We start from the raw sequence: 23,255 nt of genomic DNA on the forward strand, positions 1-23,255 counted from the left end.
AAGCATTGTATCAAAAGTTATGTCATTTTGAATTTCCATGTACACCTTGTGATCAAATGACCATAACTTCTCAACCATTCATCATATGGACATGAATTAGGACTTTTTGGAAAGGGGAGACAAAGATTTACAACTTTCATGTTCACCAAAAATCCATTTGAAACTTCTTTGACATTGACAAGTCAAGTTGAATGTGGACCAAAAACTTGCCAAATTTAGAAACTTTGAATTATAGGTCATTTTCCATTTTTAGTAACTTTTGCCCTGACCTTTGAATCTTCAAGATGGATGTTTAGAATGAAGAATAGACCCCATTTGAACATGATTGAGGTGTTTCAACTCATTTCCCCACCTCATAGCCCTCAGTTGACTGCACAGTTGACTTTTTGGTCCTCAGATGACCTTGAAATGGCTTGATTAAATTGAGCCTTTACCACTTGGTGAAATTGCTTCAAAATGAAACCCTAGCTCATGTAAACTCCTTGTAATGATCATGTGGTCCTCATCCCAAGAAAACTCCTCATCTCTTACACAAAGGATCTTCTTGAAGCTCTTGACCTGGTGATTGCTTAAGCTACAACAAAAAATGTTAGTGACATATTTTTGTGCTTTTGGTTAGTAAACAAAAAATGAGAAAAGCAATGATATACAATTCAAGCATGCTTGGTGATCTCAAACCACTCATAAGAGATCCCTACCCAAAGGGAAAGGGAGCCAAGATGCTCAATGATCCTTGAGGCTATGCAATGCAATGCTATGATGTCATAAGGGATCTTAGGGACAAAATTGGGGTCTTACACCTAGGAGGTCCCCGTTTATTTTTCAATACTCGTCCGTGTTGATCCCCAGCGAAGTCGCCATTCTTGACACTCGTCTGTGTTGATCCTTTCTTTTTTCAATAACGTCTGTATTGATCTCCAATGCTCGTCCGTATTGAATTGCAACACTCGTCTATGTTAACCCCTTTTTCTGCAATCTTTCTCCAACACTCGTTTGTGTTAATCCTTTTTCCAATAATTGTTCGTGTTGACACTCTATTTTGATACTCTGTATTGATATCCAACACTCGTCTGTGTTAACCTTTTGTTTCAATACCCGTCAGTATTGATCCTCAACACTCGTCTGTGTTGATACTTCCTTTCGATACTCGTCCATATTGATCTTCAACACTCGTCCATGTTAATCATTACTTCTTCCAATACTCACCCGTATTGATTTTCAACACTCGTCCGTGTTAATCATTTCTTTGTCAATACTCATACGTATTGATCTTCAACACTCGTCAGTGTTAATCATTTCTTTGTCAATACTCGTCTGTTTTGATTTTCAACACTCGTCCGTCTTAATCATTTCTTTGTCAATACTCGTCCGTATTGATTTTCAACACTCGTCCATGTTAATCATTTCTTTGTCAATACTCGTCCGTATTGATTTTCAACACTCGTCTGTGTTAATCATTTCTTTGTCAATACTCGTCCGTATTGATTTTGAGCACTCGTCGTGTTAATCATTTCTTTGTCAATACTCGTCCGTATTGATTTTCAACACTCGTCTGTGTTAATCATTTCTTTGTCAATACTCGTCCGTATTGATTTTCAACACTCGTTCGTGTTAATAATGTATTTGTCAATACTCGTCCGTATTGATTTTCAACACTCATCCGTGTTAATCATTTCTTGTTTCAATGCTCGTCAGTATTGATCTTCGACACCCGTCTATGTTGATCATTATCTTTCAATACTCGTCCGTATTGATCTTCGACACTCGTCCATGTTAATCATTATCTTTCAATACTCGTCCGTATTAATCTTCAACACTCGTCCGTGTTAATCATTTTTTTATCAATACTCGTCCGTATTGATTTTCAACACTCGTCCGTGTTAATCATTTCTTTGTCAATACTCGTCCGTATTGATTTTCAATACTCGTCCGTGTTAATCATTTCTTTGTCAATACTCGTCCGTATTGATTTTCAACGCTCGTCCGTGTTAATCATTTCTTTGTCAATACTCGTCCGTATTGATTTTCAACACTCGTCCATGTTAATCATTTCTTTGTCAATACTCATCCGTATGGATTTTCAACACTCGTCCATGTTAAGCATTTCTTTGTCAATGCTCGCCCGTATTGATCTCCAACACTCGTTCGTGTTGTTAACTTGTTTCACTACTCGTACGTATTGATCTCCAACACTCGTCCATGTTGTTAACTTGTTTCACTACTCGTCCATATTGATCTTCTACACTCGTCCGTGTTAACCTGTTTCAATACTCGTCTGTATTGGTCTTCAACATCCGTCTGTGTCAATAATTTCATTTTTTTGATACTCGTCTGTATTGACTCCCAACACTTGTCTGTGTTATTACCTTTCTCATTTCGATACTCGTCTGTATTGACCCAACACTCGTCCATGTTGGTACCTTTCTTTCTCAATGTTCGTCTGTATTGATCTTTAACACTCGTCTGTGTTAATCATTATCTTTCAATACTCGTCCGTATTGATCTTCAACGCTTGTCCGTGTTAATCATTATATTTTAATACTCGTCCATATTGATCTTTAACACTTGTCCGTGTTAATCATTATCTTTCAATACTCGTTCGTATTGATCTCCGACATTCATCCGTGTTGTCACCATATTCCAATACTCGTCCGTGTCGGTCTTCGACACTCGTCCGTGTTAATCATTTCTTTTTCAATGCTTATTGACCCCTGACACTTGTCCGTGTTAATCATTACTTCTTCCAATACTTGTCCGTATTGATTTTTAATGCTCGTCTGTATTGATTTTTGATACTCGTTCGTATGGAATTGATTCACTCGTCCGTATTGGTCCTCTTTTCAGTACCCATTGTATTGATCGCAACGCTCGTCCGTGTTGTTAAATCCCTTTCGATATCTACTTGTATTGGTATCCATCACTCGTCTGTGTGGACCTCACCCTCCTTCTTAAACTTATGTTCGGGAGACCTTTTCTAGTACATAGGATACGTTGCTACCTGTTGTGCGAGAAGATCATATATCCCTAGCAAGACACCTCATTTGCCTTCGCAGAATCTTGCGGGAACACCTCGATCACCTATTACATGGCAAAACTTGATGGCTGAGGCAAGAAAAGAGAAAAGGAGAAAAGAATGAAAAATATGAAAAAGAAAAAAAAAGCTAAGAGAAGGACAAAAAAGAGATCAACATACATAACATATTACGTATAGCATGCATGACTTCATAAAGCATCTCATTGAATAACTTCCTACAATACCTTACATCACACTCATTTCACTCATTCCCTGCGGGAAAATTTCGTGGTTATTTTAAGTATTTAATCCTCTCCTACCGTGAAAGTTTGAAAGCAGTTGTTATTCTTGCCTTCAGGTCCGAGAAGATTAAATAGGGGCAGCTGTCATATCCCAACATTTGCCCTCCTTTTCGCTTGTTCGTCTGGCTATAACTTGAGATTCGTCTAACCTCATTCATATTCATTCATGTGCATTCATTCATTCATGATTAACACCGACTGACAGGTATCAGGGGTTCGGGGATTGTAGTTGATAAAGTCGGAGTTGGATTGAAGGTTGTGGCATTACACATCATATCGATTGAAACCTTGATTCACGACTTTGATAGTCGAAGGTCTTGTGTACGAACAATTGCGTGGTCGATGTTCGCCTGAATTGATTCATGGCATTGACATAATTCGTTTGGTTCAGGATGTTGTGGTCCATATTCATTTGGCCAGGAGAAAATATGCATTTTTGATCAACTGTTGACTTTTTGGTCAACCAGTTGACCAAAGTTAACCATCAATCTCCGAAACTTTAATCATGTGATCCGTAATCGTCCCGTCATTTTCAGATTAATTCTAAAAGTTATGGATGAATTCTAAAGATTCAAATTTGATTTAATTCAACATTTGATTTCTTGAGATTTAAATCGACTTTTGAGAATTATTTCGATTTCGTAATCATTCATCGTTTTCTTTAACCGATTAATCTTAGAAGTGACGTTGTTTTTAAGCACAAATTAATCGTGACATTTTATTTTAGTTATTAGAATTTCATTTTTTGATTTCACTAACATCCAATTAATGATTCATCCATATCCAATTCAAAATCCATTTAATAAACCATAATACTTTTTTTATCCATTTACCATTTTTGATATCCAATTTCATTTTTAACAATAATCCAAAGTTCATTTTAAACCAAAATCCATTTTTTAACCATAATCCATTTATCCAACACATCCATTTATAACTCAAGCTCAATATTTACAAACAAAAAAGTAAAAAATAAAGTGCAGGAAGGGAAATGCATAATACTGCTGCCAACAAGCTACAGAAAAGAGCTTCCGAATGAACCAATCTACAACTCAAACAAAAGATGTAGTACAAGCTACCAAAGTGAAGCCCGAAGCCTGTTGCAACTTAAACAACACAGCATACGAAACGCACAGCAGTGAACGACGCACAAGACAAACAAAAGATGCAGGCTAAATGCAAAAAGATGCAAGCCAAACGCTGCAAAAATAACTTGAAACGCAGCAGGCCAAAAGTGAAAGCTGTAGAAACTCAACTCGAAAACGGTAAGTGACGCATCCGAAATGCCGGTTGAAGTTGCAAGCCAAGCCAAACTGCAACAAGTAACACAGAGACAAACCAATAACAGAACGGCAAAATGAAGCTACGCAGCACAAACGCAGGCGCCTGAAATGATGAGCCAGGTCGAGCACTATACAGCAGCTCAAGGCGAAACGCAAGAACGCAGATTGAAAAAAAACTGCAAACAAAGCGCCAAACGAGCCATAAGCTGCAATGAAAAATCCAAACAGAAATGGGAAGCCACAACTAGTACAAAACGACAGGGAAAAAAAAGAGAAGCTGCATAAGCTGCAGTACAACCAAAGCCTAAGCAACTGCAACAACGCACTGTGAGACCAAAGCTACAAGCTAGCACGCACAGCTGATGCAAGCCACACTGAAAACGGCAACGAAGTTAATATCCAATCCAAACTGCAGCTCACGCACAAGCTAACGCTTCTAAATAAGAGCAACTTCCAACAACTCACAAACCATAAGCTATGGAACAACACACAATACAAAAGCTATACAAATGAAAGTATGATCACAAGGGAGGCTAGACCAATTGCCAAAAGTCCAGGAGACAAGGTTATCAATGGAACAATCAATGAGAATGGTTGCTTGTTGGTTAAAGCTCCACATGTTGGATCAGGCACTTTCCTTTCTCAAATTGTTCAACTCGTAACAGCTGCAAAACAATCGGCTACAAACCAACAAAAACGCACACGTAGCAACTAACACTCCAACCTGCAGAATGCAAACGCATAACCGAGTTGCAAGATGGCCTTGCCATAAACCTGTGCCAACGGGAGGAACTTCCGCTGCATCCAGATATACACCATATATTCCTAATAGCAACCATTCAATTTCTCTTCCGATTTTGGAGCATCAAGAGTTTCTGCTCACTGTGACCCTTATGCATCAACCTTTAAACAACTGCAAAATTCAAGGTCACAGCATAACCGCAACAACATTGATGGATGACTTATAGGACGAAGACATTGATTCAACAACCATTCCTTCCAAGTTGGTATTCGGTTCTACTGCATTCAAACAACCTAACAGCCAAGACCGTAAGCAAGGTCAGAAGGAAAGAAGTGGAGTAAAGGGTGCAGCGCTATATGCATTGAGTTGGAGGAAAGAATTATGAACCGTTTGCTGCAAGACAGGCGAGATGGACGAGTCAGAATCATATTACGGTTGCCGAATGAATGCATAGAACAAGTTGCGGTCATGGAGCTAAACCCCACGCAAATGAATGCAACGGCACCGAAACCGAACCTGCATCCGTCAGGCCTGCAGCAATATCTTATGGATAACCGAAAATCACCCTGCAAAAGCAAGATTGGGGTTAACCAGCTGAAGAACTGAACCGAAATTCATCAGACACCATATGAACTGCAGACCAGTACCTGACCGCATAACCATCATCATGATCCCCTTCGATACAGTAGCCATTGAATATCAAGCAAGTCTCAAAAGGCCTAATGCAAGTCAGTAAGCCATTTGCAGGAAATGTTCAATAAACCACAAAGGACCGTGCATGTTAATTCATTCAGTGGCACACAAAATTGGACACAAATCAGATTGAATGCAACAGCTTACTAATTGAACCATTCAAAAAGAAAGCAAACCTAAGATGAGTGTCCTACAAGCTGAACTAATGGTCATGGAGTTGGGTCCAAGATGAGCCATCCATTGCATCAGCATGTGTCTTGCAGAGTCTAAGTAATGCAACAGTTATTCAAGACAAGCATTCAGTTCATGATCAAAAGGCAAACAGTTCAGATAAGGAATCAAAGCCAATCCCAATGCAATTCGGTGCAGATATCCACAGTTGGATAGAAAATCAGACAAAGGAATTAAAGAATAAAGAGCACGTGTTTTATTCACCCCAGTCCCGCGTGACTCATTTTTCCTACCATCTCATTTGTTATCAGATTTTTGTAAATGCATTTTAATCACAACTGCCAGCTAGACAAGTAAAAACGTGACAACTCAGATGCCATTCCCCAAACTACCCTCTTGGATCACACTATAAATAGGGCAATCATTGCCAATCATTGGATGCGAATTATTCTGATCAAAACGAGTTTTGCACTCTTTCCCTAACTCTCAGTACACGCTCACTCCATTATTGTGAGAGCTTCATCATTCGAAACTCTACACGGCAGAGCTGGACCGCCAATTAACACTCCACTCTCACCATTGCTTTCACGTGTGGACTCGCAAGAAGAAGACAGTTTCGGAAGTAAGAAGAAGAAGAAGAGAAGCGCGAAGAAGGAGAAGAAGTGCACCTGTGCTCGGTGTCGTCGCTGTCGCGTCTCCGTCGTCGTCTCCGGCAGGTAACACACCTAATCCTTATGCTCTGGCTTTGATCCGCCTATCACGGCATTGTATCGGGTTAGGGAGATCGAAGCCCTAACCTGTTAGTGTTTGATTGTGATTGTACCGAATTTAATTGTTGATGAGGTAGCTTAGGGTTCGTGCGTGTTTGCTCGCGAACTACGGGCTACGGAAGCTCTGATTTCTCACTTCAACAAGTGGCCATACGTAGGCACAAGGATCCATTCCTTGGCGAGCAAACTAATTTAAAATCTATCTCCACTCCGTATATCTTTTGCAAGCAAACATTCGATAAATAACATACACGTAAGCGCAAGCATCCTAGATGGTTCACATGGAGTACCATGGATGTGAGGGGTGCTAATACATTCCCCTTGCATAACCGACTTCCGAACCTGTTCGTGGTTGCGACGACCACTCTTTGGGATTTTCTCGATATTTTCCCTTTCCCTTGGAATAAATAAAAACCGATGGCGACTCTGTATTTTTCGCGTAACGACAACACCCTACGTGGTTTTATTTTATATTTAATTTACACGATAAATTATGTGTGGGGATTAGGGTGTTACAAAACCCACCGTTTAAAAAAATCTTCGTATCTGAGTCCATACCCGCGTGGGCACCACCTAAGTACCCATATTCATACTCATTTACTTGCATTTCTAATAGAAAAATGATTGGTCAATTATAATTTATCATTCATTTTAATTTTTTTAACATTTATAAAAATTTGAGAATGTTATTGATGAGTTAAAAAATAAACAAATATTTATATTAAAATGCGTAAAAATTTAATAGTGATATATTTAATAAATTTGTTAGATTAATATATATACATAATAATGAAAATAAATATATATAAATATATATAGTGCGGGTATGGAACGGACTGAGTACTAAAATACCTATACTAACACTCATACCCACTTATTTTAGTGGATAATTATCCGTGCTCATATCCATTTTATGGGATTTTACCCTATCCATTATAGGTAAATTTTACGGATACCGACGGCCAATTATAATTAAATTGACTGGATCTCAATTTTCATTAGAAGTGTTCTCTTTCTACTCTTTCGCATCATTCTTTTATCTCTTTGACAAATCAGTTACACATGATGGGATGATGATAACTGCTGATATCCTTGAAATATTATTTAGAGAACATTTCTTCACCCTCAACATTATCTCAGATGTATACATTTATTTAAAAGAAGAAAAAAAAAACATGTTAAAGTGAACTTTCAGATAAAATATGTCGTAAAAGTATATACTTCTAAAACATTTGTAATTTTTTTTAAGAGTTAGAATCATTCACATGAACTTGTATCCGATGCCATGAAGTGTTTAATATCCCTCTCAAGTTCCAAACGTCTTCAACTTTTTCGGGTTGAACATTTCCTGCTGAATCTACCTGCAAAACCAGTCCAAGGAATTCAATAGACATTATAGGAGATTGTTTCTTACTCTTATATGGTGTTTCTTACACTGATATTCAATGAAAATCTACTAACGGTTTTTTCAGCCATGATTTGAACCAAAGACAAAAAGTTAGAAACATGAAACTTAGCAGAAGAAACATCATATACCGCTTTTGCGATAATCTCCGTGCTTTGTTGAATTTCAGCTGTGACCTCAAATAGCACCCAAGCCCATTTGTCACAGTTTCCATCATCATCTGCTGTGTAAGGAATGTCACTTTTTTGAAACCTCGACGCTTCCATCCAAGTTTTCCCTCCATCAACGGACACATCCACTCTTTCAATGCCTCTGCCACCACCTGATGCTGCATATCCACTAATACTCACCTGAAGTTCAGGAATCATGTTAGAATTAGGATTTAAGTTCGTTTCTAATGGACTAAACATTAAGGCATAAACTAACCTTTCCCGGTGTTATCGTGGTCGTGTCTTCTAGAGAACATATAACACACTGCCAAAGTGAAATCAAAAGCATTAGTTACAAAAATATTTAGGTTAAAGACCTCATGAGGGAAATACCTGAACAGGGAAATCCATTTGAGGTCGCCTCGATGACCAATTGATATTTTCCCAATTTACAGACGGAGGAAACATTTTGTAGTCTTTTTGCACGAAAAAGCCCTGACACATGATAATGTTACGGTTGGTTCCGGTACATAGTGAAAATAAATTGTAAAAGATATTTCAGAACTATTTTACTTCATTACACATCATACCTGGCATTCTTCTGCTATGATATTGATAGCTTCCAGCCATTTAACAGACCGGGCTCCAATGACACCCGGAACAACCACGCGTAATGGAAAACCATGATCCCTGTTAAGAGGCTAAGGGAAAGGAACAAGATGTTAAACTGAAATTAGAAACTTTTTCTTATAATCAAGTCCAGACGGAGTATTCACTTACTTCTCCATTCATCTCATAAGCAAGTAAAACATCTGCTTCAGGATTTGTAGCCTGGCTGAGTGTAATTGATGCCTTGTATGGTCCTCCATTTTCCTCCTTACACTGATCAATGCTTACAAATTCAACATATTTTCCTCCATATTTAGTTGTATTCGTCAACTTCGGTATTCCAACAAGTTCAAGAACATCAGTCAATTTGGCACCACCCCAAACCGCTGGAGAAAAATTTAATCAAACACCAATTAAAGGTAAACGTGTTAGAAGTTAAATTTTCAGCTCTCAATTTTTTTCACATATTTGAACAGAAAAATACAAACAAGTAAACAATATAATTGTAATATATTGTATAAAACACAATAGAAATACTAATGCTGACAAAATTCAGATAGAAAAACTTCAAGAGTAATAGAGTTCTAAACTACAGTCCACAGTGCATCACAACGGCAATCGTGGCCATTTGACCGCAACATGTAGGTCTGCAGTTTAACTTTAACTGCAGCTGCAATTTTAAACCATGCCAAGAATAATGAAAATTTATGCAATCATTCACAATTTCACATGCTGTTGAAAGAATCAAACCCCAAAATGTATAAATACTAACCATTCCCAATAGCAGAAACACCCCATCCAACACCCTTAACTGTTTTAGTTTTGCTCATAGCAGTCCTTCTATTTCCTGCACACTGAAAACACCACAGAGAAAGAAAAATCAAATTCAATTTCTGGATGCAACACATATAAAACCAAAACCATGTGGTTCTTCCATGCAACCCTATATCATATCTGATAAATAATTAGTATATGGACTTATATTTAACCAACCTGTAGTGTGGAAGTGACATTGTACTTGGGAAGTTTCCTGTTATAATCAAATAACAATGTATAAACACTAGTTATTGGAGAACACATATAGGAATCAAATTGAAATATTAGTCTGGAGAACCAATGGTTGCCGATATTTATATTATTTTTAATAATCTGAGATTCCTAAACAAGCACCAACCTGATATCTTCCATAAAAAGCTGTTTGGGATTTTCTATCAAGCCAGATATGGATACACTATATCTGCTCTGCCAAACATGTCATGAAAAAAAAGAGGTTACAATTCATTCACAGTAAACAACTTTGACCAAAGAAGTATTATAATTTCACAAGATTAATATATCACTTTTCTATGTCATCGACTATCGGTATCGGGCCATGATTTCTCTTGTAGAACAAATCTGCAGGAGTCAAATAGGATGAAATCAAGGCAGAACGTTGTGGCTCAGCATTGAAAGGTTCCTGAGAAGCAACATAAATTAGAATGTATATATTCTATGGTAGAACAAATTTGGCAACAAAATAAAAAGGAAATAATGAAAAGGGAATTTGAGGTTACCTTGGAGTTAATTTGAAGAGAGTTGTGGCGAATAGGTTCTTTGGAATAATCTGAAGGGCCTGTGATTCCTGGCATTGTTGTCAGAAAGAAATCAATTCAAGGTTTGGTTTGAAGATGGTGGTAATAATAACAACCACAGCTTCCAATTTCTACATGAAATTTATAACACGCACCATTAGTGCAGGATGATAATGGTGGGTCCCATTTAGACATATATGATGGACACGTGGAACACTTGCATTATGCTGACATGTTATTTGGCATTTTTCGTTAACCACTTTCATTCCTTACCATTGGTTTGTGATTGTTTTGTCTGTTTCTTCACTTACCCTGCTATCTTTTTCCTTTTCTTATTAGTCTTTAATTTGGTACTACTAGTATTGATTTATTAATTGATTAACTTGTATCCCTCAGAAAAAGCAAACAACCTTGTATCTCACCGGTTTTGTTGTGTTTGTTCACTTAGTTGTTTTAAGAATCTCGTACCTGACTGCTTTTTTGTCTATGTTCGTTTTCTTTCCCTTTTGAAAAAGAATGAGTTTATTAGGATTGCACTTTTAGTGTAAGCCAACTTTACACAAGTGTCCAATGAAAATTCATCATTTTAATGACATCCAATGACTAAATTTCATAATTTGAAACTTTTATTAAAAAATATTAATTATAATATTAAATTTATTTTTCAATTCACTTGAATTAATTGATGTTCAACTCACTTTTAAATCAAATCATTTTTATAAAATTGATTAATTCATAATCAATTTCACCAGACGTAAATCCAAACACCCTTGATAACTTAACATGGAAAGCCCTTTTGTTAAGTTTATATCAAATTCTAATAGATCATATCAATTACTTATTCATACAATGTTTATACAGGGTACAGCACTTAAATCTTTTAATCATGGAATTTACATAAGAGTTTCTAACTTGTCTGATAATATACAAGTAATTATTTGTTTTCAAAGGGCAGTGTTTCTAGTAAAAACACAATCCCTCTTATAATCAAAATTCTACTTACAGCTTGACCAATATAGTAACAATCAAAATGAATATACATGTATCGATTTACTGATCTGAGGTATTAGTATGAGGTGATAGTTTTGCAGCAGCTGTAGATCCAAAATAAGTTAAACTTTATTGTTTTGCAGAACCTTTCACCATTGCTACATTAAAGGCAAATAAAAAACAGTGAGAAATGAAATTGCTATCCAGTACAAGTACTCCCAATGATAATGGTATCAAACAAATAAACATCGAATTTATTACAAGTACAAGGCAGAGTTTTTCTAAGACAAACATTACTTACATGCATGACTTCTTAAGTACTTCCTGAACCAAGCACAGAGGCAAGTAGGAAACTGTAATATAACTGCTACTGATATCAATGGGATGTTATTAACTTTGTTTTTGTTGGAGCTTAAGTGTATGTGATTGGTCCCGCATTAACTGTAAAAGACGTAAATATTATATATAACTGATGAGACTCATATACTTTGATGTCTTAAGGTTTTGGGTGGAAATATGGTTTCAAGGTCTTTTGGACGTCCTGATCTTTAGTCCATTGTTGTTTTCGGTACTACCCCAACTCCCTAACAAGTGGTATCAGAACCCTGATTCAACTTCATAGGGGAGTGGAATGGATCTAGATGTAATGGATTCTTATATCAAAAGTCTTAGGGAGAGACTTGGGTCCTAATCATTATTCAGATGTTGCTCGTGTGCCCTCAGACTCCCCAATAATTTTTTTATACTCAATATAATCAACCACATTTTATTTGCACTACCTTCAAGTTCAAACATGTATTATACTTAACAATGACTAAACAAACAAATGAATGATTATTGTCGGATATATCAGCAATATTGTCTTTAGATAAAGCAGACACATGAATCAAAAATTGTAGAGCTTTAACAAAACTAACCATGAACAGCCTTGAGCTATAGTGCATTTTGAACAATGTGTGCACAGCTACAATTTTTGTTGTTGTGATCTGATAGGTATTCCACGTTTCAAAAGAGATCTGTAAGCTGAACTTCTTGACCACTCATCAATTTCATTAGCCCGTAGAACAGGCAGAGGATGTGAAAGTTGCCTTGTTTGAGCATTCCTAATCAACAGAAAAAGTTCAGCTTCTAAACAAAAAATGTCAAAATTCAACTTTATTGTGGTGCCAGCAATATTACTACAAACCTTATGTACCATCCAACAGGGCTGGAAGCAGCTTTTTCATAAGATCGAGCTTGCTCCAGGAACGCATCAACATTTAGTTGATCAGCCAAAGATGGGCATCCACCGGCTAATTTCATGAGCACAGAGATGACAACCTTTTGTACAGTTAAGAAATGAATATTTATAATTAAAACAACAAATTTTACATAAGTTCTGATTAAACATATGTATAGATAAATTATAAATTTTGACATGAGCATACTTTAGGGTCTTGAGCAACGAGAAGAGCTGCACGGTCACAAGTTAACTCAGCTGCTCGAAGCCAGCGGAATATCTGCTCTTCCAGTGTCTGAGCTATAATACCTCCAATGCCTAAAACAAATTGAATTAATCGCAAAATAATCATTCAGCATAACAGACTAAAAAAAATTGTATTTTCTCATCAGCAGTAAGTAATAAACAAGCTCGAACAGGTGGAGCCAGATATAAATCCATTTTCAAAATAAGCAATGTTTTCAACAGCTAAAGTAACAATTGGAAATAAGGTTTATAACATTATAGATAAGTCTTATGGTTACTATGGGGTAAGAGACTAAGAGTAACATTGATTTCATTCCCAGTTCAGACAATAAGAGTCAGACAGAGAGTATTTCTCCAACTTTAAAAATCCAACATAGTTAAATACTTCACCATTGTTTATAACATATAACCATGTGCCTTATACACGCATTATTAAAACATGAAAAATGCACCTACCAGGTACAGTATAGGCTCCAAGGGTTAGAATATTTGCATATGTAAGCCACACGCCATGATCACATTTCAGGTGACCCAACTCGTGAGCCAAAACAGCCTGTAAAAGGTAAATTGATGGCAAGTCAATAGTAATTTGGAACCAGAACAATGAATGTATTTGGCATGAAATGATATATATATATATATATATATATATATATATATATATATATGTATATATGTATATATGTATATATATATATATATATATATATATATATATATATATATATATATATATATATATATATATATATATATATATATATATATATATATATAACAACATTCACGTATAAGTCTAACTCTTGGAAACATATTGCTTGTTTACCATTAAGAATGGGGAGAATGCATATATATAACAACATTCACGTATAAGTCTAACTCTTGGAAACATATTGCTTGTTTACCATTAAGAATGGGGAGAATGCTTCTTGGATGCTATACTTGTTAAGAAATCGGTTTAAAAATCTAAAAATAGAACTACAAAAAAAATAAGAACCTGCAACTCCGCTCTTGTCAGAAGCTCCACTAGACTAGTGTGAATAACAACGAACGGTTGTTTACCACTTATAGCTAATGTATATGCATTTGGCACAGGACTTTGACGAACATATAGATCAGGGGCACTGACATTTAATATTTCAGCAGCTTCCGCCATTAAGTTGTGAAGATCAGAAAGCTGACACCACAATAATACAGCATTAGTTAATTCAATTAGTTCACATTAGGTGGCACAAACAGTAGTATTTGAATTAATTGTTGGCATAATTTACAGGTGACATTATGGCATACAGCTGAACTGAGTTGAAAATATGAAATGAAGATACTTAATAACTTTGTTGATATATGTAAATATATAGTGTTAAAAATATTTGTATATAGAATAGTCTCACATCGACTATATCATGTAATTAGTTATAATCTCTCTATATATAATAAAGTCTTCGTAGTGCTTTTCAAAATACACGGTTTATTCAAATGTCTCTTAGTCTTCTGTATTTCAACATAGTATCCAGAGCCTACCGAGAGACAACCCTTTACGGTGCTTTACCAGGTTGATCCACCGTCTTCCAGTGAGAAATTTTTGACAAACCGTGTCATAACTCTGATTTTCCTTCCATACATTGTCGTGATTCATTCCAGCATCAGTTTTCCAAATTCTCCGGTCACCACCATACTGTCGCCGCCGTCGCTATTATTCCCAGCGACCTTCCAGCTAAACTAACCCCACAGGCAGAAGCGACTCCTCCGACCCAGCCGTTTTCCACTTTTCACCACCACCTCCGTCTCCCGCCCCACTCTCCATAGTGCAACTGTTTTAGATCCGTCCTCAAATTTTATTTTCCACTTCCGAAAAATTGTGATCCAGTTCAAACCGAACCTTTTTCACCCGGTTCGCGTGATATTTTCTCTCTTCAGATACTCATGGCTACTCCTCATAACTTTACGCCAAAATACGATGATTTTCTCAGGTGGTATCGAAATTATCAGAACTAAGATTCTACTGCTTCGGTAGCACACACTGGTAATTCGGTAGTACACACTGGTAATTCATCTGTTTGTCTCTCTCAATCATCTTCTCTTGGACCTTGGGTCCTTGATTCTGGTGCATATGATCATGTTACCGGTAATAAAAATCTTTTCTCTTCCCTCTCTACATCTGATTTCTTACCTACTATAACTTTTGCTAATGATTCTCAAACCCGATCCGAAGGGATCGGTACTGTTCAAATTTTATCCTCTCTCTGTTACTTCTGTCCTCTATGTACCTAATTGTCCATTTAATTTACTTTCAGTCAGTCGTTTCACTCGTTCTCTTGATTGTAGTGTCACCCTCACTAACAATAATGTTACCCTGCAAGATCGAAGTTCGGGACGGAAGATTGGCGTCGGATGTGAGTCTCAAGGTCTTTAGTACCTCTCAGTGTCATCTCAGACATGCTCAGCCAAAAATTCTCCACTCATTATCCATGCTCAGTTAGGTCATCCCAGTCTTTCCAAACTACATAAGTTGGTGTCAAATTTATCGAAGGTATCTAATTTACATTGTGAGTCGTGTCAGTTAGGAAAACACACTCGTGGTCAGTTTCCCAATCGAGTCAATAAACGAGCTTCGTCCCCTTTTGCTTTAGTTCACACCGATGTTTGGGGTCCCTCGCATACTATCACTACTCTTGAGTCTAGGTATTTTGTTACCTTTATTGATGATTTTTCACGTTACACGTGGTTATTTTTAATGAAGAATAGATATGAATTATTTTCTATTTTTGAACAATTCTATCAAGAAATAAGAACTCAATTCGTTGTGTCTATCTGTACCTTAAGAAGTGACAATGCCCGTTAATATTTATCCCAACAATTTCAAAATTTTATGCCACGCAATGGTATTCTCCGTCAAACATCTTGTTCTCGCACACCTCAACTAAACGGGATAGCCGGACGTAAAATCGACACCTCGTAGAAACCACTCGAACCCTACTTCTCCATGGTAATGTTCCACTTCGGTTTTGGGGGATACTGTGCTAACGGTATGTTACCTTATAGATCGCATTGTTGGTGTAAGCCCTAGAGGCCAATACCTTTTGGTACTTGTATCGAATTATTTATTAATTATAAAAGACATTTTCTTTATTATGGTTGATTAATAAAGTCCCTGGAATAGATAGTCCGTTTAATGTATTAAGTGTGACTTAATCATGAGAACACATTAAACATAAAGGACATTATTCTTAAAGTATCCGTAGTCGAGCTTTAGTGTGAAGTGGGATAACATTAAAGCATTAAGACTATTATGTTTGTAGACTGATGATCACATCTCATGGATCATGGATAAAGAGTTATCAAGTCTTAAACATAGGTATGAATATTAGGAGTAATATTTATACCGGATTGACCCGCTATGAGAATACTATATAGAAAGTTATGCAAAGTGTCATAAGTTATTCTCATGGTGATAATGGTGTATACCACTCTTCGACCTGAAACCACTATGGATCCTAGATGTGGAGTCGAGTGCTTTATTGTTGATCCAACGTTGTCCGTAACTGGATAACCATAAAGACAGTTGATGGGTACTCCACGAAGCATGCTGAGGGACATGAGTGACCTAGATGGAATTTGCCCATCCTGCATAACAGGATAAATGTCTATGGGCCCAATATTGAACTGAACAAGGATGACACGGTCTATGCCTTGTGTTCAATATAGACATAAGGGCAAAAGGGTAATTATACACATAAGTATTATCACAGAAGGAATTGTCAGATCACATGACATTTTCGTGTCTTGGGTAGCAGTGATGTGTTGCTAGATACCGCTCACTGTTTATTATGTTAAATGCGTGATTTAATATAATTGTCAACGTCACGAAAACCTACAGGGTCACACACAAAGGACGGATTGATGAGAGATAGAGTAACTAAGGAATACCGTAAGGTACGGTGCCCTTAAGTGAGTTATGGAACATCATAAGGTACGGTGTACTTAAGTAGAATACGAAATATGGTAAGGTACCATGTGCTTAAGTGATTTTGGGCATATTATAAGATATGGGCCAAAATACACTTAAGTGGGCCTTTTAGCTTGAAGCCCACACAAGTGGTTCTATAAATAGAACCCTTGTGCAGAAGCATTCATGGCGGTTGCATTATTTTCGTTTTTTCTCTCTCTCACACTCAAAGCCTTCATTCGTACCAGCTAGCACTGAGATTGATGGAATTCGTTCATGTGGACTGAGTAGAGACGTTGTCATCGTTCAACGTTCGTGGTCGCTCCGCGGATCTGCATCAAAGGTTTTGATCGTCACAAGAGATCTGCACCAAAGGTTTCAATCGTCACAAGAGGTAAATATTCTATCACTGATCATGACCATTCGTAAGGATCTCTAAAGGAGAAAATTTTATTTCCGCTGCGTTTTGGACCACAATTTTCCTTCACGCATGCCCTCATCTTTCCTTAACAATAAAATCCCTCATTCAATCTTTTTTCCCAATTCCCCACTTCACCCAATTCCTCCCCGAGTCTTCGGGTCCACATGTTTTGTACACAATCTCTCTCCTGGTCTTGATAAACTATCAACTCGATAACTAAAGTGTGTCTTTCTTGGTTATCATCGATCCCAAAAAGGTTATTGTTGTTATTCACATACTCTACAACGATACCTCATATCGGCCGATGTTACCTTCTTCGAGTTTGTTCCATATTTCGAGTCCAGACACGTAATTCCAGAACCCATTCAAGAAAGTACTCCCACTACCATTATCACCCATCAGTTTATGGCTCTGACCCCCCACTTCTCGACCACTTCAAACATATCAACGTCTATCGTCCCTATCCCTGAGGTCATTGCAGACTCTCCTCTGACGCCTCTGCCATCACCGGATCTGATCCTGCAACCTGAGTCCAATCTTCCGATTGCCCTTCGAAAAGGTATACGTCAAACACGAAATCCTTCTCCACATTATATTGATTTATGTTATCATCGTCTTTCCCCTTTGTAGTATACTTGTTTGTCTTCTTTGTCTTCTATTTCTATTCCTAAAATTCCAGGTGAAACATTATCTCACTCTGAGTGGAGGCAAGCAATGATTGATGAAATGTGTGCTCTTCAAAACAGTAGTACCTGAGAACTGGTTCCTCTACCCCCTGGGAAATCTTTAGTAGGTTGTCGTTGGCTTTATATAGTGAAGGTTGGTTCAGATGGTAAGATTGATCGATTTAAAGCTCGCTTGGTAGCCAAATGATACACTCAGATTTTTGGATTGGATTATAGTGATACCTTATCGCCTATAGCCAAGATGGCATCTGTTAGACTTCTTCTAGCCATTTCAGCCATTTGACACTGGCTTCTTCACCAACTTGACATCAAAAATGTTTTTTTACACGGTGATCTTGAAGAGGAAGTATATTGGAGCAACCACCTGAATTTGTTGCTCAGGGGTAGTCATTGAATATGGTATATAGGTTACACAGGTCTCTTTATGGTCTTAAGCAATCTCCGAGATCTTAGTTCGGCAGATTCAGCGTTGTAGTACAACAGTTTGGTATGGTCCGTAGTGAAGCTGATCATTCTGTTTTTTATCGTCACTCAGTCCAAGGGTGTATTTACCTTATTGTGTACGTAGATGATATTGTCATAACTGGTAGTGATCAGCAGGGTATACTCCAGCTAAAACAATATCTCTCGAATCAATTTCAGACAAAAGATTTTGGTGAACTACTTATTTCTTGGGTATTGAGGTAGCCCAATCTAAAGATGTTTTGGTGATTTCTTAGCGGAAATATGCTATAGATATTTTGGAAGAAACGGGTTTGTTGAATGCTAAGCTAGCTATACTCCTATGGATCCAAGTGTCAAACTACTATTCAATCAGAGGGAGCCTCTATCTGACTCAGGAAGGTATAGGAGATTGGTTGGAAAGTTGAATTATCTCACAGTCACTCGTCTAGACATTTCTTTTGCAGTTAGTGTGATAAGTCAGTTCTTAAATTCCCCTTGTCAGGAACACATGGATGTTGTTATCCGGATTCTGAGATACATCAAATGTGCTCCAAGAAAATGTCTCCTTTATGAAGATAAAGGACATACTCAGATAATTGGATACTCTGATGTTGATTGGACAGGGTCACCCATTGATAGACGATCCACCTCTGGGTATTGTGTACTTGTTGGAGGAAACCTTATATCCTGGAAAAGTAAGAAATAAAACATAGTTGTAAGATCAAACGTCGAGGCAGAGTATAGGGTCATGGCAATGACAACATGTGAACTTATTTGGTTAAAACAGTTGCTCAAGGAACTTCAAATTGAATAAGCAAGACCAATGACATTTATTTGTGATAATCAAGCTGCATTGCACATTGCTTCAAATCCAGTCTTCCATGAGAGGACCAAACATATTGTCACTTTGTTAGAGAGAAGATCGAGTCAGGTGACATCGTCACAAGCTTTGTCAACTCTAATGATCAATTGGCAGACGTGTTTACAAAATCTTTGCGAAGTCCCAGAACTAATCATATATGTAACAAGCTTGGTGCATTTGACTTATATGCTCAAACTTGAGGGGGAGTGTTGATATTTGTAAACATATATATATATAAAATAGTCTCATATCGACTATATCATATAATTAGTTATAATCTCTCTATATATAATAAAGTGTCCGTAGTGCTTTTCAAAATATACGGTTTATTCAAATATCTCTTAGTCTTTTGTATTTCAACAACTTTCATATGTTTAATCAGAGCCATGCCACCGTTACTAAGTTGGTAACAAGTATAGAGGAGCAAGTTAATTTACGCAAACATATTTGTTGTATATAGAAGTACTTCTGGAATCAGTGGAATGGGATGAACACTAATTCTTTATTTGTGAGGAAATAACATACAAGAATATGGAGTTCACACGGATTATTTTAGATCTAATGCCAACATGCCTGCAATTTTTATATCACAGACAGTTATACATGGAGATATCTGAACTTGTTTATAAATGTAAATGCTTGCACATTTTATCATGAACATATTGTTATCCCTTTTCATAAGTGTGGATTTTAACACTGAACTTGTTTATAAATGTAAATGCTTGCAGATTTTATCATGAACATATTGTTATTCCTTTTCATATTGTAAGTGTGGATTTTAACAAAAAATAAAACAGCATTTCGACTAAGAGGTGAGTACTATTCAATGCAGGTGCATTTTTATTTATTATATTACATGTATGTTAATTCTTTACTGACATCACGCCTAGAAGAGAATTTTATTTTAGTGACTGTTAAGAATACCTGATTTTTGGAGACAAGGACAGATGTCCCTATATTCTCAAGGAACATAACCTGCTCAGTTACAGTTCCTGCAACTCGTAAAGGTAACCATGTCAGATAGCAGTTTTCCAACTATGTATCTGAATGTGTGCATTTACAACAACAACGATAGAAAATCAATTTTGGAATTAGGATCTGAAAGCATGCACTTAAGATGAACATGGCTTTTTAAGATGAACACGGCTTTTTATAAATGGAAAAGAATCATCAGAGTATAACTTGTGCCTCCAAAACAACATGAAAGGGTGGCAGGTCATTGCTAGTAAAATTACAACAAAAACAATAGTGTGCCTCCACCTAACTATTGTACATACAACTTGTATGATCCATAAAGAAGTATGACATAGATATCATGCTATATAGGGCCTGCATTTGATTTTTAATATGCAAATCATAAACTCTATACAGTAATTGCAAGTTTTATTTTAAAAATATTGAATAGAAGTAGTACTTCCATGAATAACTAACAATTTCATTAAATACCCTTTCACTTGTATCAGTTAAGTAATTTTGGGATGGGATAACAGCATCCTGATAAAAACGCCTAAATAAGAATTTGTCTCACCACATCGACTTCTAGACAGAAACCCCATTTTATCTAGAGGATGGAAAAATCTATTTAACAATGGTACTTCTACAATGTTTTCCTCGTGGAAACATCTTTATTACTCATAAAACACAGTTAGCTAATCCATGTTGTAGCACGTATCAACTTCAGATTAAATTTGTTTCGAGTTAGTTGGGCTGAGCAGAGGTTGTCTCATTTAGTTATTGTTTAATATCACTCGTGTTTCCGAAATTGGTGGACTAAGTCAATAGAGGATACACGTCATTAACTCCTATTAATTCAATGCTATTTTCTTTTATGTCGTACACTCTGCGCGCCGATAACTTATTGGTCCAGCGCACTTAAATTGGCTACATTCGCGTGCAAGAATGCTTCAATTTCTCTTTCGGCATGGAAATCATAAATCCCCCATCACGTAAACTTTAATTTTCAAATACTGAATACAAGTAGCCCTTCCAATGTCCAACTTACAATATTTTAGTAAATATATTTCCATGAATGTGATAGTGGCTGTGGCATCAAGATTTTGGATGTCTCCATTCGACCATAACATCAGCCATATTTAACAGCAATTTTTTGTAATAAAATCATGCTTACAGTAATCATGAAATAACTATTTGGAAGATTTTATAACAATCAGCAAAACTCAAATTGAAGAAGTAACAGGTCCACTATCAGCCAGAACAAGAGAAACAGCTTAAAACTCAAGTTATCAACTATTTGCAACAGCTCAATAGTAAACAACATATGTTCAATACCTAGAAGAGCTTTTCCCAGTTGATTCAATCCCGGAATCGCTCTCAGCATCTGCGTATTCTGTAGATGAAAATCAAAATCAAATTCAATCCACATATAAGGTATTCTATCAATCCTAAGAAACTTGAAATGGGAGCAAAACCTGTTTATCAAGAGGATGACGAAAATCATCAGCATCGAGGTGACGAAAGGCTAAAGAAGAACCAGCTCTACAGACAGGGAAACGGGGTTTTTTATTCTTCTGAAGCCTAACGAACTGGAACTCCGAACCGGTGCCGAACCGGAGTCTGTTAGAAGCGACGAAGGCGAGTGGGTGAGGAGTGAAAGACAAGGAAGCCATGAAAATGGAACGGATGAAGCGGTGGGAGAAGAGTTTTGAGAGAGAGGTGATATTTGTGGGTTGAATTGAAAGTTAGTTTGGGATTTTGATTGTGATTGTAATAGTTGTTAACGTGAAGGAAGTGAGAACCACAACAGTTGCTATGGTATTTGCTTCGCGCCACTTCGTTGTCTCTTTTGACTTGTTAACTTCCGCTACTTTATTAGCCAAAGGTTAACTTGGTTGGTGTGTGGATAGTCTTTCCACCACCTAAGAATGTATGGTTATCCTATATGTAATTTTCACATATGGGAAGTTAAATAGATTAACCTAAAATTATAAAAAGGTAACAATGGCAATGAGTCTTGTGGGGGCGAATTTTCTGGAGTTTGGTTGGATGTTGGTGCCCCATGAACATATGAGGTATGAGGTGTTGATTGTTGGAGAAGGAATGACTGAAAGAGGAATATCTTATAAAGAAGGGAAAAGTTGAATGATGTTATGAAATTGTGAGATGTAGATAAAAAAAAATGACATATAAATGAAATTTAAAGTATCATGTATGTCTTGAAATTAGGGCTTGAGTCTTCGCACTCTGAACTCTCATTAGGAGGGGGTTGCTTTGGACGTTTGGTTTTCTTCCTGGTTAGCTTGATATTTTCTTCTTCTTCTTTAATATCTATAACAAATTTCTTTCTTGTGTTCTTTGGTAGACTGACCTTGGGGTTTGAACCTTTGTCCTTTTGACTTGTTGAAGTGTTGAGGTTTCAACAACGACCTTTTTCTTTTGTGATGAGACCTCAACATCATCTTGCCACTTACTTCGATATTTTGGGGGTAGAGATCTATAGGAAACTTCACTACTTTCTTCAGAACTTTCACTCTCATCACTCTCATCATTTGCATTGTCCTTGTCTTTAATTCTCAAATCAGACTGAGATGTTTATGATATAACTTGTTTAAAGAAATAAATACAAAAATAAAGGTTGGAGTTTAATCAAAACTTGTATCACTTCACTTTCAAGAGTGACAATTACTTTCTTTTTCCTTGCTTTCTTCTGACTTGGAGCAGTAGTTGTGGAACTACTTCCTCGTTCTCGATTCTGAAATTAGGAACAAGGATAAAT

The 23,255-nt window shown here is 36.8% G+C and overlaps 2 protein-coding genes and 1 long non-coding RNA gene across 5 annotated transcripts; 1 reads left to right on the top strand and 2 right to left on the bottom strand.

Moving 5' to 3' along the window:
• Positions 1–1,541: 1,541 nt before the first annotated feature.
• Positions 1,542–12,108, top strand: LOC127128155 (uncharacterized). Its single transcript, XR_007805713.1, has 2 exons — positions 1,542–6,920; positions 11,842–12,108. It is a non-coding gene; the product is annotated as an uncharacterized LOC127128155 (long non-coding RNA).
• Positions 8,046–11,352, bottom strand: LOC127128153 (sulfite oxidase). 2 transcript variants are annotated; one of them, XM_051057400.1, is made up of 11 exons: positions 10,691–11,352; positions 10,478–10,593; positions 10,312–10,374; positions 10,131–10,167; positions 9,910–9,991; positions 9,309–9,523; positions 9,119–9,229; positions 8,922–9,023; positions 8,806–8,853; positions 8,511–8,729; positions 8,046–8,335 (listed from the first exon to the last, which is right to left on the bottom strand). In XM_051057400.1, exons 1-11 carry the CDS (start codon positions 10,763–10,765, stop codon positions 8,219–8,221), a joined length of 1,185 nt encoding a protein of 394 aa, XP_050913357.1. In that variant the 5' UTR covers positions 10,766–11,352; the 3' UTR covers positions 8,046–8,218. The 2 variants fall into 2 exon arrangements, with proteins under 2 accessions (XP_050913357.1, XP_050913358.1); XM_051057401.1 differs by lacking the exon at positions 10,691–11,352 and having other exon boundaries at positions 10,312–10,379.
• LOC127128154 (plastoglobule-localized metallopeptidase 48, chloroplastic) lies at positions 11,503–22,598 on the bottom strand. 2 transcript variants are annotated; one of them, XR_007805712.1, is made up of 10 exons: positions 21,952–22,598; positions 21,812–21,869; positions 20,447–20,514; positions 14,161–14,340; positions 13,620–13,716; positions 13,126–13,235; positions 12,885–13,018; positions 12,616–12,801; positions 12,000–12,139; positions 11,503–11,856 (listed from the first exon to the last, which is right to left on the bottom strand). XR_007805712.1 is itself a non-coding variant. In XM_051057402.1 (9 exons), the coding sequence occupies exons 1-8, from the start codon at positions 22,147–22,149 to the stop codon at positions 12,663–12,665; spliced, it is 984 nt and encodes a 327-aa protein (XP_050913359.1). In that variant the 5' UTR covers positions 22,150–22,598; the 3' UTR covers positions 11,503–11,856; positions 12,616–12,662. The 2 variants fall into 2 exon arrangements, 1 of the variants encoding a protein (XP_050913359.1); XM_051057402.1 differs by lacking the exon at positions 12,000–12,139.
• Between the last annotated feature and the right edge of the window lie 657 nt (positions 22,599–23,255).

Source organism: Lathyrus oleraceus, chromosome 3 (genome assembly GCF_024323335.1).
Source record: "Lathyrus oleraceus cultivar Zhongwan6 chromosome 3, CAAS_Psat_ZW6_1.0, whole genome shotgun sequence".
NCBI classification, from domain to species: Eukaryota; Viridiplantae; Streptophyta; class Magnoliopsida; order Fabales; family Fabaceae; genus Lathyrus; species Lathyrus oleraceus.